General features: G+C 36.8%; 1 protein-coding gene across 3 annotated transcripts in view; it reads left to right on the top strand.

Moving 5' to 3' along the window:
- LOC128694123 (ER degradation-enhancing alpha-mannosidase-like protein 1) overlaps window positions 1–12,523 on the top strand; it is a 137,179-nt gene that overhangs the window by 39,505 nt on the left and 85,151 nt on the right. For all 3 annotated transcript variants that reach the window (XM_070080498.1, XM_070080504.1, XM_070080488.1), the window contains 3 exons: window positions 1,711–1,882; window positions 2,100–2,283; window positions 11,071–11,245. In XM_070080498.1, the coding sequence (XP_069936599.1) occupies window positions 1,711–1,882; window positions 2,100–2,283; window positions 11,071–11,245 (531 nt within the window). The remainder of the gene's footprint in view (window positions 1–1,710; window positions 1,883–2,099; window positions 2,284–11,070; window positions 11,246–12,523) is intronic.

Raw genomic sequence — 12,523 nt, 5'->3', positions numbered from 1 at the left:
ATCCTTCTTTTTGTGTGTATAAAAATGTATATTTCATGTGGTAAAATTTTTTTTCATACTTTTGGGTATCTGGAACGGATTAATTGGATTTCATAAGTCGAGGGCCCACTGTATGCTTCAGTGTAAACACTTGATCTACGCATCCCCTACTCATTGTAAATCCTCCTTGCTCATCTGCAATCCTGCTCTCTGCCTTATCTCTAATTTTTTCAGTAATAAACCTATCATACACTTTACCTGGTATACTCAGTAATTTTTTTTTTTTAATGAACTGGCTTTATCCCACCAAGGCAGGGTGGTCTAAAAAGAAAAAAACTAAAATTTCCCTTTTTTAATTTAGTAATGTATACAGGAGAAAGGGTTGCTAGCCCCTTGCTCCCAGCATTTTAGTCACCTCTTACGATGTGCATGGCTTACGGAGGAAGAATTCTGTTCCACTTTCCCGTGTAGAGCTCACTAGTAAACTTATTTCCCTATAATTTTTACATTCTCTTTTGTCCCCCTTTCCTTTATATAAAGGAACTATACACGCTTTCTGCCAGTCCCAAGGTACCTTCCCCTTTTTCATACATTAAATTTCATACATTTAAAGTTATGGAACAAAAAGTTTGTTTGTGATATTGTAGTCTAATAGAGTTATAAATATGTTTGTTATGAGGAGGCTGGAGATAGTAGAGATAGTGTTTGTGGGTAATCTGTGGTGTGAATGTTATGCAAGGTATTTAGATTTTGGAGATTTTGAAGAGGAGGAATTACCATACCACGGGTGGGATTTGAACCTGCGGTCAGAGAGTCTCAAAACTCCAGACCGTCGCATTAGCCACTGGACCAGCTAGCCCCAATAAGATTCGTCCAACTAGGTATATTTCTACACCATAGGAAGGTTAGCATAGGCACCACTGTGACCACAAATGCAAGTTTTTACAGACGAATCTCCAGATAGCGTGGCTGTGACGAACTCTAGCTCAAGTCCCCTCACTGCCGTCAACATGACTCACGAAATCGTAATGACACGATTGCAAACAAACCATGTTGGCGGCAGTGAGGGGACTTGAGGTAGAGTTCATCACGGCCACGCTAGCTGGAGATTCGTCTGTAAAAACTTGCATTTGTGGTCACAGTGGTGCCTATGCTAACCTTCCTATGGTGTAGAAATATATCTAGTTGGACGAATCTTATTGTGGCTAGCTGGTCCAGTGGCTAACGCGACGGTCTGGAGTTTTGAGACTCTCTGACCGCAGGTTCAAATCCTGCCCGTGGTATGGTTTGTTTGCAATCGTGTCATTACGATTTCGTGAGCCAATTACCAAATATATTATTCAGAGGGCTGAGGAGGGGTTGTTGAAGTGCTTTGGAGATTTAGAGAGGATGGAGAAAATAAGACTACTAGGAGAGTGTATAATACTGTATGTGGTATAAGTGGAGAGCTGTTTATTAGTTCAGTAGAGTATAAAGGCATTTTACAGTAATTTACTTTGGAATGCAGGCCATTTACTAATTTCTCCCTTGCATTCCACTTACATACTTTAAAACTCCTATGGTAATCTTGAACAAGGTGGGCCATCTCTATTCTTCAGATACATTTATGATTTGAAATAAATTCTAAGTCCAGTATTGTAAATAGAAATTAAAAAGTATTGTGATATTTAAATCCTTTAATAAGATTTTAATATCTCCCGAAAGGTTGAGTAAACTGTTTGGAAATTTCAGATTGTTGGGAGCATTATTATCAGCTCATCTCCTCATCCAGGATGAAAATAAACCATTTGGGGACCTTGAACCTGAATGGTATGATGGGGAACTACTGGAGATGGCCTCTGACCTTGCTTCCAGATTCCTTCCAGCCTTTGACAACTCCAAGACTGGCCTTCCTTACCCTCGAGTAATGTCAAAATTATTAATGAGGCATTTCATTTTATGGGTGAAAATGTGGAGAACATGCAAAATTTTTCTTTTGATTTTTTTGCGATGTTTAGAGTTTTTCTAAAAGTTTAATAATTTTATTATTACCAGTACTCACAGGTAGTGCATACCATATTTTACAGTATTTTTTAAATTGGATTATTTTAATGTTTAACATAAAATTTTCTTTCATAAAGGTAAATCTACGCGAGGGAGTACCAGAAGGAAGTCGTACAGACACGTGTACAGCTGGTGCTGGATCACTTTTAGTGGAGTTTGGGGTTCTCAGTCGCCTCATAGGGGATCCAGTATATGAAATGTCTGCAAGAAGAGCCAATAAGGTTCTTTGGAAATTAAGAAATTCAAAAACTGGACTGCTTGGTAAGTTGTTTAAATTAGGGTAACATAGTACAGTGGACCCCTGCACAACGATCAGCTTCCAACGCGACCAATTATGTAAGTGGATTTTTGTAAGTGCTTTTGTAGGTGTATTTTTGGGGGTCTGAAACGGACTAATCTACTTCACAATATCTCTTATGGGAACAAATTCGGTCTATAACGGCACCCAAACAGACTTCTGGATTGAAATAATATTGTTATGCGGGGGTCCACTGTACTTTGAGATGACCCATCAGTGAAATTCTGAACCCAAATGGTTCCAAATTCTTGCACGGATACAAATAAAGTACAGCAGCAAATAAATTATAGCAGAAGGTGATGATAATTAATGGTCGTTATTTACCTAACTTATTTTGCTCGTGTTCCTGCTATCAGAGTTATTAAGGTGATTTGGAGATTTAGAGAGGATGGAGAAAAATAGGATTACTAAGAGGGTGTACAAATCTAGGGTGGAGGAAGGAAGGTTAGGAGTTGTCCTAGGAAACAAGAGGAGGTATAAAGATTTTGAGTACTAGGGACTTTGACATCCAACAAGCTTATGTATGTTAGATGTGAGCAAGTAGAGACAAAGTGATTTTTATGATTTGATATGCTGTTAAAGTGCGAGCATGGTAACATTTATGAGGTGATTCAGAAAAATAAGTTAGCCAAATTTAAGTCCTGGAGAACAGAAGTACAATGCCTGCACTCTGAAGGAGGGCTGATGTTGCAGTTTGGAGAGGGTTCTCTGAACTGTGATGTTGGTACCTTTTTGTCAAGGCAGCGATTGAATAAGTGACCGTGAGAATGCTTTTTTTCATGTTGGAGTCACTCTAGCTTGGTGGGAGATAGCAGGAATTTTAAGAAAAAATATTGAATACAGCATGTATTAGTAATTAGTTTTACTTTAGTTGTTATTGATTTTATTTTATTTTATAAGCAATTTTTCATCCCCATCCCCAAATTAATGGAGTGTTTGCTATACTCAAAGAGTAAGTTAAATATTTCTTACATTCATACACATATCTAGATGGTTTAGCATACATTACTTGTAATCAACTCTTTTGCTGACTGTGCTGTAGTATTATGGTTTTGAGGTCACTGTCAGTGCTGTAGTACTACACCATGAGCTCAGCTCACTCAGATAAACTGTGAGCAGTAAATTTGGGCCTAGATATGAAAGAATGGGTCTGTGTAAGAAGTGTACACCATATAAAAAAAAAAATCCTGCAGCACACAGTGCATAATGAGAAAAAACTTTGACTGTTTTTGGTTTAAAACAGCGACATTGTGGTTTATTTTTGTATGGTTTTTATAGTTGTATTCTCAGTTTCTTGGTCTCATTTGGTAGAATTGAAGATATATCACAGAATTAGAGATGATTTTGATTGGTTTTAAGTCTGAAAATAATTTTAAATTAAGCTCAAAGTAGCAGAAATGTTCAGTTTTTGCCGATGTTCAAGAGTAAACTAATCACGTTGTGTGTCCAATACACATCAACTAGTGAGTTTAATATGTGTTCATGAATGCACTGATTTTATTTATACAATTATTACAATATAATGTCACCATGGTTGTTTAATATATTTATAGATGGGGTTGTAAAAGAAGTATATGCTAGGGTGTTCGGGAGAGGGGTGGGATTAAATTATGGGGAATCAAATTCAAAATGGGAATTGACACAGTTACTTTTTGCTGATGATACTGTGCTTATGGGAGATTCTAAAGAAAAATTGCAAAGGTTAGTGGATGAGTTTGAGAATGTGTGTAAAGGTAGAAAGTTGAAAGTGAACATAGAAAAGAGTAAGGTGATGAGGGTATCAAATGATTTAGATAAAGAAAAATTGGATATCAAATTGGGGAGGAGGAGTATGGAAGAAGTGAATGTTTTCAGATACTTGGGAGTTGACGTGTCGGCGGATGGATTTATGAAGGATGAGGTTAATCATAGAATTGATGAGGGTAAAAAGGTGAGTGGTGCGTTGAGGTATATGTGGAGTCAAAAAACGTTATCTATGGAGGCAAAGAAGGGAATGTATGAAAGTATAGTAGTACCAACACTCTTATATGGATGTGAAGCTTGGGTGGTAAATGCAGCAGCGAGGAGACGGTTGGAGGCAGTGGAGATGTCCTGTCTAAGGGCAATGTGTGGTGTAAATATTATGCAGAAAATTCGGAGTGTGGAAATTAGGAGAAGGTGTGGAGTTAATAAAAGCATTAGTCAGAGGGCAGAAGAGGGGTTGTTGAGGTGGTTTGGTCATTTAGAGAGAATGGATCAAAGTAGAATGACATGGAAAGCATATAAATCTATAGGGGAAGGAAAGAGGGGTAGGGGTCGTCCTCGAAAGGGTTGGAAAGAGGGGGTAAAGGAGGTTTTGTGGGTGAGGGGCTTGGACTTCCAGCAAGCGTGCATGAGCGTGTTAGATAGGAGTGAATGGAGACGAATGATACTTGGGACCTGACGATCTGTTGGAGTGTGAGCAGGGTAATATTTAGTGAAGGGATTCAGGGAAACCGGTTATTTTCATATAGTCGGACTTGAGTCCTGGAAATGGGAAGTACAATGCCTGCACTTTAAAGGAGGGGTTTGGGATATTGGCAGTTTGGAGGGATATGTTGTGTATCTCTATACGTATATGCTTTTAAACTGTTATATTCTGAGCACCTCTGCAAAAGCAGTGATAATGTGTGAGTGTGGTGAAAGTGTTGAATGATGATGAAAGTATTTTCTTTTTGGGGATTTTCTTTCTTTTTTTGGGTCACCCTGCCTCGGTGGGAGACGACCGACTTGTTGAAAAAAAAAAAAAAATTACAATATTGCATAATACAGTAGTAAATCTTCTGTTTTTTGTGTGGAAAAAAATAAAAATGGAATTCATGTGTAAAGCCTGGGAACATAACAGATGAACAGAGGAAATACTATTTTAGTGCCAGGAATGCCTGCATTGTTTATTCTAAACCCTGTTTTGAAATTGGAAAGTTGTGAAAGTTGTGTGAAATTGGCCAAATTACCAATTTCTGATCACTTTGTTGGGTAGTTGAAATGGTTGATTGGGCAATATCTTGTGCTGAATCGATAAAATGGAAGACATACTAGTGAAACAGCTAAGAATTTGGTCCAGTGGAATAAGTAATTGGCCTAAAATAGAATTCAAAGTGGGCAAAATTGTTGATGCTGCAAAATTTAAGAAAGTATAAATTTGTCAGTTTTCCATCAATTTTCATACTTTTTGTTTTATTACCTTCAGGAAAAAATTCTCTACCATTTCATAAGAATTTTTTTTTTTTTTTTAAATTCTTGGACATTGAGGACAAGATTCAGATTGGGGGTCTGGATAGTAAAAGGGTTAAATGAGGCTCAGCTATTCAAGCAGTCACCATGTAGTTCCTAAAATGACTAATTCAGTACTCCTGCCAAAAATAGGAACTGATCTCAAGGTAAATGACCAGTTTCCGGATATAAACCTTCACACATTCAGGTCCTTTGATGGATAAAGGATTGCCTACCATACATATTTTCCAATTAAAACTCTTTGTTTTGGTGAAACACTTCACTAGTTGTTGCAACTGCTTTGTTTTGATGGCAGGAACAAATGCAAAAATAAATTAGGCTCCTTATATTCAAATTCAAATTCAAAGTTTATTCTCTATAAGGATTACAATGCTGAGTTTACAGAATTTGGTTATTGTATTGTTTACATGTAGTAAAATAATAATTACAGAGTGTACCACTAGAACACCTAGCATGGCTAGGCATTTCGGGCAGACTTAAATTAAATCTTAAGTTTCAAATATTACAAAATTATGAGTTAAGTTGGTATTATGGCTAAGTGACTAAATACTAGTTTGTGAGTTTAGCAATGTGAATGCTTTTGTTTTGGCACTATACATAGTTTCAGTATTGGAGTATCACAGGCCAACTTATGACTAGTTAAGATTCATTATTTTGAGATTGAGATTGATATTTCTGTTTATGGTCAAATGGGTGAGTGAGTGTAAGTGTTAACCACCAGGTGGTATTCGTGTAATTAGTTGACAGGGTGTATCAGGGAGATAAGATGTTTTCTGATGGTAGTTTTGAAGGTGATGAATGTGTCTGCAGTTTTAGAATTTTCAGGTAGGGTGTTCCAGATTTTAGGGCCTTTGACATACATTGAATTTTTGTAAAGGTTTAGTCGGACACGGGGAATGTCATAGAGATGTTTGCGTCTGGTATTGTGCCTGTGGGTTCTATCGCAACTATCAAGAAAGCGTTTTAGGTCAAGGTTAATATTGGAATTTAAGGTCCTGTAGATGTAGATTGCACAGTAGTAAGTGTGGATGTACTGAACAGGGAGTAAGTTTAGATCTATGAAGAGTGGGGGGGTGTGTTGCCAGGGATGGGATTTAGTGATTATTCTTACTGCGGCTTTTTGTTGGGTTATTATTGGCTTTAGGTGTGTTGCTGCAGTTGAACCCCAAGCACATATAGCATAAGTGAGGTATGGATATATAAGTGAATGGTATAGTGTGAGAAGGGCAGTTTGCGGCACGTAGTATCGTATCTTGGAGAGGATCCCAACCGTTTTGGATACTTTTTTGGTTATGTGTTGGATATGGGTGCTGAAGTTCAGGTTGTTGTCGAGGTATAGGCCTAGGAATTTGCCCTCATTATGCCTGGCAATTAGAGTGTTGTCGATCTTAATGTTAATTTGCACATCTCCTGCTCTGCTACCAAACATAATGTAGTAGGTTTTGTCAGTGTTAAGCGTAAGTTTATTGGCTGTCATCCAAGTCGATATTTTGATCAGCTCCTCATTAACAATGGTGTTGAGGGTGGCAAGATTAGGGTGAGAGATGACATAAGTCGTGTCGTCAGCAAAGAGAATGGGGTTCAGGTGTTGAGATACGTTTGGAAGATCATTGATGTATATGAGGAAGAGCAGGGGACCAAGGACACTTCCCTGCGGAACTCCAGTATCAAGTGGCTGTGTTGTTGATGCTGTGTCTTTAATGGTGACATACTGATACCTATTAGTAAGGTAAGATTTGAAATATGCAAGCACATGGCCTCTTATACCATAATGGTCAAGTTTGTGGAGTAGGATGCCGTGGTCTACTGTGTCAAAAGCTTTTCTTAGGTCAATAAAAATTCCTAGTGGATATTTCTTATTTTCCAATGCTGTGTAAAGCAGATCTAGCATTTTTATGATTGCATCGTTAGTGCTTTTATTTTTCCTGAATCCAAATTGGCAGGGGTTGAGTATGTTTTGTGCCGTTATAAATGAATATAGTCTCCTGTGCACGAGTTTCTCAAAGATTTTGGATAGCAATGGTAAGTTTGATATTGGCCTATAGTTGTTTAAATCTGTAGGGTCACCACCTTTATGTATTGGTGTAACCCTTGCCGTCTTGAGTAGTTTCGGGAAGATGCTAGTTTCTAGTGACTTGTTAAAAAGTAATGAGATAGCATGCGAGAGGACATGGGCCACTTTCTTGTACAATAATGGTGGGACATGAGACAGATTCCCTGAGTTATTTTTAAGTGACTTTATAATCTCGGTGACTTCCATGGGCTCAGTTGGAGCAAGATAGAAGGAATTTGGGAAATTCCCATCTAGGTAGTCCCCGGTATGGGCATTAGTGCGTGGGATTTTATTGGCGAGATTAGAACCTATGGTTGAGAAGAAGTCGTTTATCTTGTTAGCTGTGTCAGTGGGATGCAGTGGTGTTTCATTAGGTTTAGTTAGGGCAATATTCTTGGTTTTTTTCCGTTTTTGGGTCCCTAGAATCTGAGAGAGTGTTTTCCAGGTCTTTTTTATATCTCCTCTTGTGTCAGTGAATCTACTGGAGTAGTATAGTTGTTTGGCTTTCTTTATTACTTTGGTGAGGACTGATGAATAGTGTGTAAGAATATCTTTGTGTATTAAGCCCTGTCTATATTGCTTTTCATATTGGTGTTTCTTATCAATGGATTTCAGAATGGTGCTGGTTAGCCATGGGCAACCAAGCCGTTTGTTTGTGATCTGTTTCGTTTTTATAGGACAATGTTTGTTGTATAGTCTAAGTAATTTGTTAAGAAAAATGTCTGTCCAGTCGTCAATACCATTGGCCTTGGAGAATTCTGTAGGCCAGTCAACAGTCTCTAGGTCAGCTGTGAACTTCCTTATTGAGGCCTCATCATGGAGTCTAAATGAAACTTTGTTGTATTCAAGTGGTGGTTTACTAATGTTTGTCAAGAGGAAGGTAGGGTAGTGGTCTGTAGTGCTATCTGTGATTATCCCTGATTTAAGGGGGGCTAGTATATTGGTCCATATGTGGTCTATTATGGTTGCACTCGTTTCAGTGAGCCTGGTTGGTTTAGTTATTGTTGGTATGAGAAGTGTGTTGTTCATATTGTTGATGAAATCAGTTACAGGCTGATCATCTAGTAGGCCAAGGTTGATGTTGAAGTCTCCAGCTAAGAGAAGGTGGTGCTTATTCACTTGTCTGTTTGTTATTAGTGCCTTTAGTTTCTCACTGAAATTTGGGATGTTTGTGTGGGGTATCCGGTAAATGGCACCGATTGTTATAGGCGTCTTAAGGTTTTTTACAGTAAAATTAGCAAAAATGTATTCTCCATATTCATCACTAAAGCAAGTGGTGCTAATACAAGATAATTGGTTAGAGTAATAGATTGCAATACCACCCCAACTTGGTATGGTCTGCAGTTGTGGATTGCTGTGTATCCTGGTAGAGGGTAGATATCTATTATGTCCTGCTTAAGCCAGGTCTCAGTAAGAATAATGCAGGAGAAGGGTGTCTTTAGTGATTCAAGGAGTGCCAGGAGGTCATCATAGTGTTTGCTTAAGGACCTGATGTTGTAGTTAAGTACTGATAGACTTTTAGCATTGTTTAGGATAGTGCTGGCTTGTGATGCTGTGTAGTAAAGGCAGTTACTTTCCAATAGGTTTTGATTGTGTGTCAGATTATGTAGGTTTAGATCAGGGTCAACGTGATCAATCATCTTCTAGGTTTAAATTATGGTTATTTATATCCTGAGTTGTGGGTTGAGTTTTAGTACTGATATCTGTAGTGGTGGGAAGTTTGGACAAGTATATAGCTATAGCATTTTGGTCATGTAGAGTATAGTCACTAATACACATAATGGGAGTTGGTGTTGTCTATGTGTTGTGCTGGAATGAGCTAAAGTACAACTAGGTATAAACTAGTAATATAAAAATACAAATTAAAAATAGCACAAGACTCTCACTTGTAATTGCACTAAGGTCTAATGTAATGACTTTGGTATAGTCTATGTATTGAGCTAGAATGAGCTATAGTACAACTAGGTTTAATCTAATAATATAAAAATACAAATTAAAAATAGCACCAGACTCTCACTAGTAATTATACTATGGTCTAATATAATGAATTTGGTATTGACTATGTATTGAGCTAGAATGAGCTATAGTACAACTAGGTTTAATCTAATAATATAAAAATACAAATTAAAAATAGCACCAGACTCTCACTAGTAATTATACTATGATCTAATATAATGAATTTGGTATTGACCATGTATTGAGCTAGAATGAGCTATAGTACAACTAGGTTTAATGTAATAATATAAAAATACAAATTAAAAATAGCACCAGACTCTCACTAGTAATTACACTATGGTCTAATATAATGAATTTGGTATTGACTATGTATTGAGCTAGAATGAGCTATAGTACAACTGAGTTTAATCTAATGATATAAAAAAGGCACAAGACTCTCAATTGTAATTGCACTAAGGTCTTATATAAGTTGTTTACAAGAATTAGAGTATAACTAGATTTAAATTGACAAGATAAAATATGCAAGTTAAGGTAGCAAAATAATAAAAAAAAAGTAGAAAAAAAAATATATGAGGTAGTTGGTACTAGTTAGCAAAAGATAGTTAAGGGCCTTGAACAATAATATAATTGAAATATACACTAATTGCACACACAATATAGTCACTAAGATATGAAAACAATCTTAGAATAGGACTTATAATATAAACTTATAATATAAAAATGCAAATTGAAATGGTACTTGCAATTGCACTAGGGTCTGGTATAGGTTGTTGACAAGATCAAGAGTATAACTAGATTTAAATTGACAAAATAAAATTCACAAATTAAAGTACCAAAAGAATAATAAGTAAAAAATAACAATGGCAATGTCTTGGTTATAATATGATAGTAAGATGATAGTAAGATGGTAGACAGGTACACAGGTACACAGGTACAAAGGATAATATAAAGGTTGGAGTTGAATATACAAACTTGAAAATTTGGCAACAAAATGTTATGGGAAGTATAAAATAATGATTAATGTACAAAAGTAAAATTGACTGGTAGTAAATATGGTGTTTAATAAAATTTTAGTAAGTAATAATGATTACAAAATAAGTGAAAAAGTAATGTTTATTTCTTTCAAAATTGCACTGGTAGTTATACTTGAGGTTATTTGGCAGTACAAGGTAATTAAGAGTACTCTAAGATAGTAAATGTGGTATTAAAACTGGTTAAGGTAATTAGACAAGTAATGATTATTAAATGATGTCAAAAATGTTAAGAGTAAATTGTATTGATAGTAAAAATGGTAATTATTAATTTTAGTAAGTAATATCAATTGATAGTATTTAAAGAAATAGGTAGTAATATGGACAGAGAAAGTATCGATTCAGCTAATATTTAAGCAAACAATAGTAAATAAGAAAATTAGATAAGGTGACTTATGCTTACTAGTAAAATCACACAAGAATATATTAAGTATCTGTGTATTTTATCTTTCCTGCAGGCAATGTTGTGGATGTGAATACTGGGAAATGGGTAGGGGAGTTGAGTGGTGTTGGAGCTGGACTTGACAGCTTCTATGAGTATCTTCTTAAGGCTTACATCCTCTTTGGCCATCCTGAGGACTTCTCCATGTTTAACGAGACATATACACTTATTAAGCAGTATATGAGAAGGGGGTAAGTTGTTATGATCTTTGTGTGGTTTCCACACACTTTCAGTTATATGGAGAGGAGAGTGTTAAAATTCTAAATTAAACTATCTGCTGGTAATTAACTAGTATAATATATTAACCACTGATTTGTCATGAAGTCTAACAGGTTGACAAATGTCCAGTCAAATGGGGAACACATGCTTATGTATGTATCTCAGCAGATTCCAGTGCCTGCCTGTATTGACTGAATCCTTAATAGTTTATTCTGGTCCCTGTACTGTGAACATCATTGGTAACCCTAATTAAAGCTAATCTTTAAACTACAGTATAATAAATGTGAATAATCTGTATTCATCAGGATCATTTTTTTTTTTTTGTTAATTCCAAAATTATGTAAATAACACTAGAGAACAAAAATGAATTTTATAGTTTTTTTAACACTGGCCTCCCACCATATACAAGGGGAATTACCAGTAGACCCCTGGCTATGTTCAAGAAGGAGCAGAGCAGGCACCTAAAGTTAGTACTTGACCAGCCAGGCTGTGGTTTGTATGTCGGTTCACATGTGGCCAGCAGTAACATCCTGGTAGATCAGGCCCTGATCCACCACAAGGCCTGGTCATGGACCAGGCCACTGGGGCATTGCCTCCCAAAAACCCCCTCCAGATATACTCCAGGTCTCCCACTGAGGTAGGGTGAAGAAGAAACACTCACTATCACTGTCTTGCCAGGGGCTTGCCAATACTACAGCTCAGAACTGCAAATATCCCCACCCCTCCATCAGAGTGCAGACACTGTACTTCCCCCCTTCAGAACTCAAGTTTGGCTAACCAGTTTTCCTGAATCCCTTCATGGTAAATGCTATCTTACTCACTCCAGCAGCATGCCAAGTCATACAAAGCACTTGCCTCCATTTGCTCCTGTCTAACAGGCTCAAACACACACTTGCTGTATGTCTAAGCCCCTCACATACATGAACCAAATTGGTTGTTTTAAGCTAACTTTGATGCTCTGATCACAGATAATGACTTTTTTTGGTTTCTGTCATGCAAGTGTTTTTTTTTTTTCTAAACCTTGTGATCAGTACTTTGGTTATTTAAAGTTGAAGAATTACATGACATTTTTTTTTTTAACAAGTTGGCCATCTCCCACTGAGGCAGGGTGACCCAAAAAGAAAGAAAATCCCCAAAAAGAAAATACTTTCATTGTTATTCAACACTCGCCTCACTCATACATAATCACTGTTTTTGCAAAGGTGCCCTGAACACAACAGTTTAGAAGCATATACATATGAAGATACACA

This window comes from Cherax quadricarinatus, chromosome 6 (genome assembly GCF_038502225.1).
Source record: "Cherax quadricarinatus isolate ZL_2023a chromosome 6, ASM3850222v1, whole genome shotgun sequence".
NCBI lineage: Eukaryota > Metazoa > Arthropoda > Malacostraca > Decapoda > Parastacidae > Cherax > Cherax quadricarinatus.
This window is presented reverse-complemented; position numbering and strand designations above follow the sequence as displayed.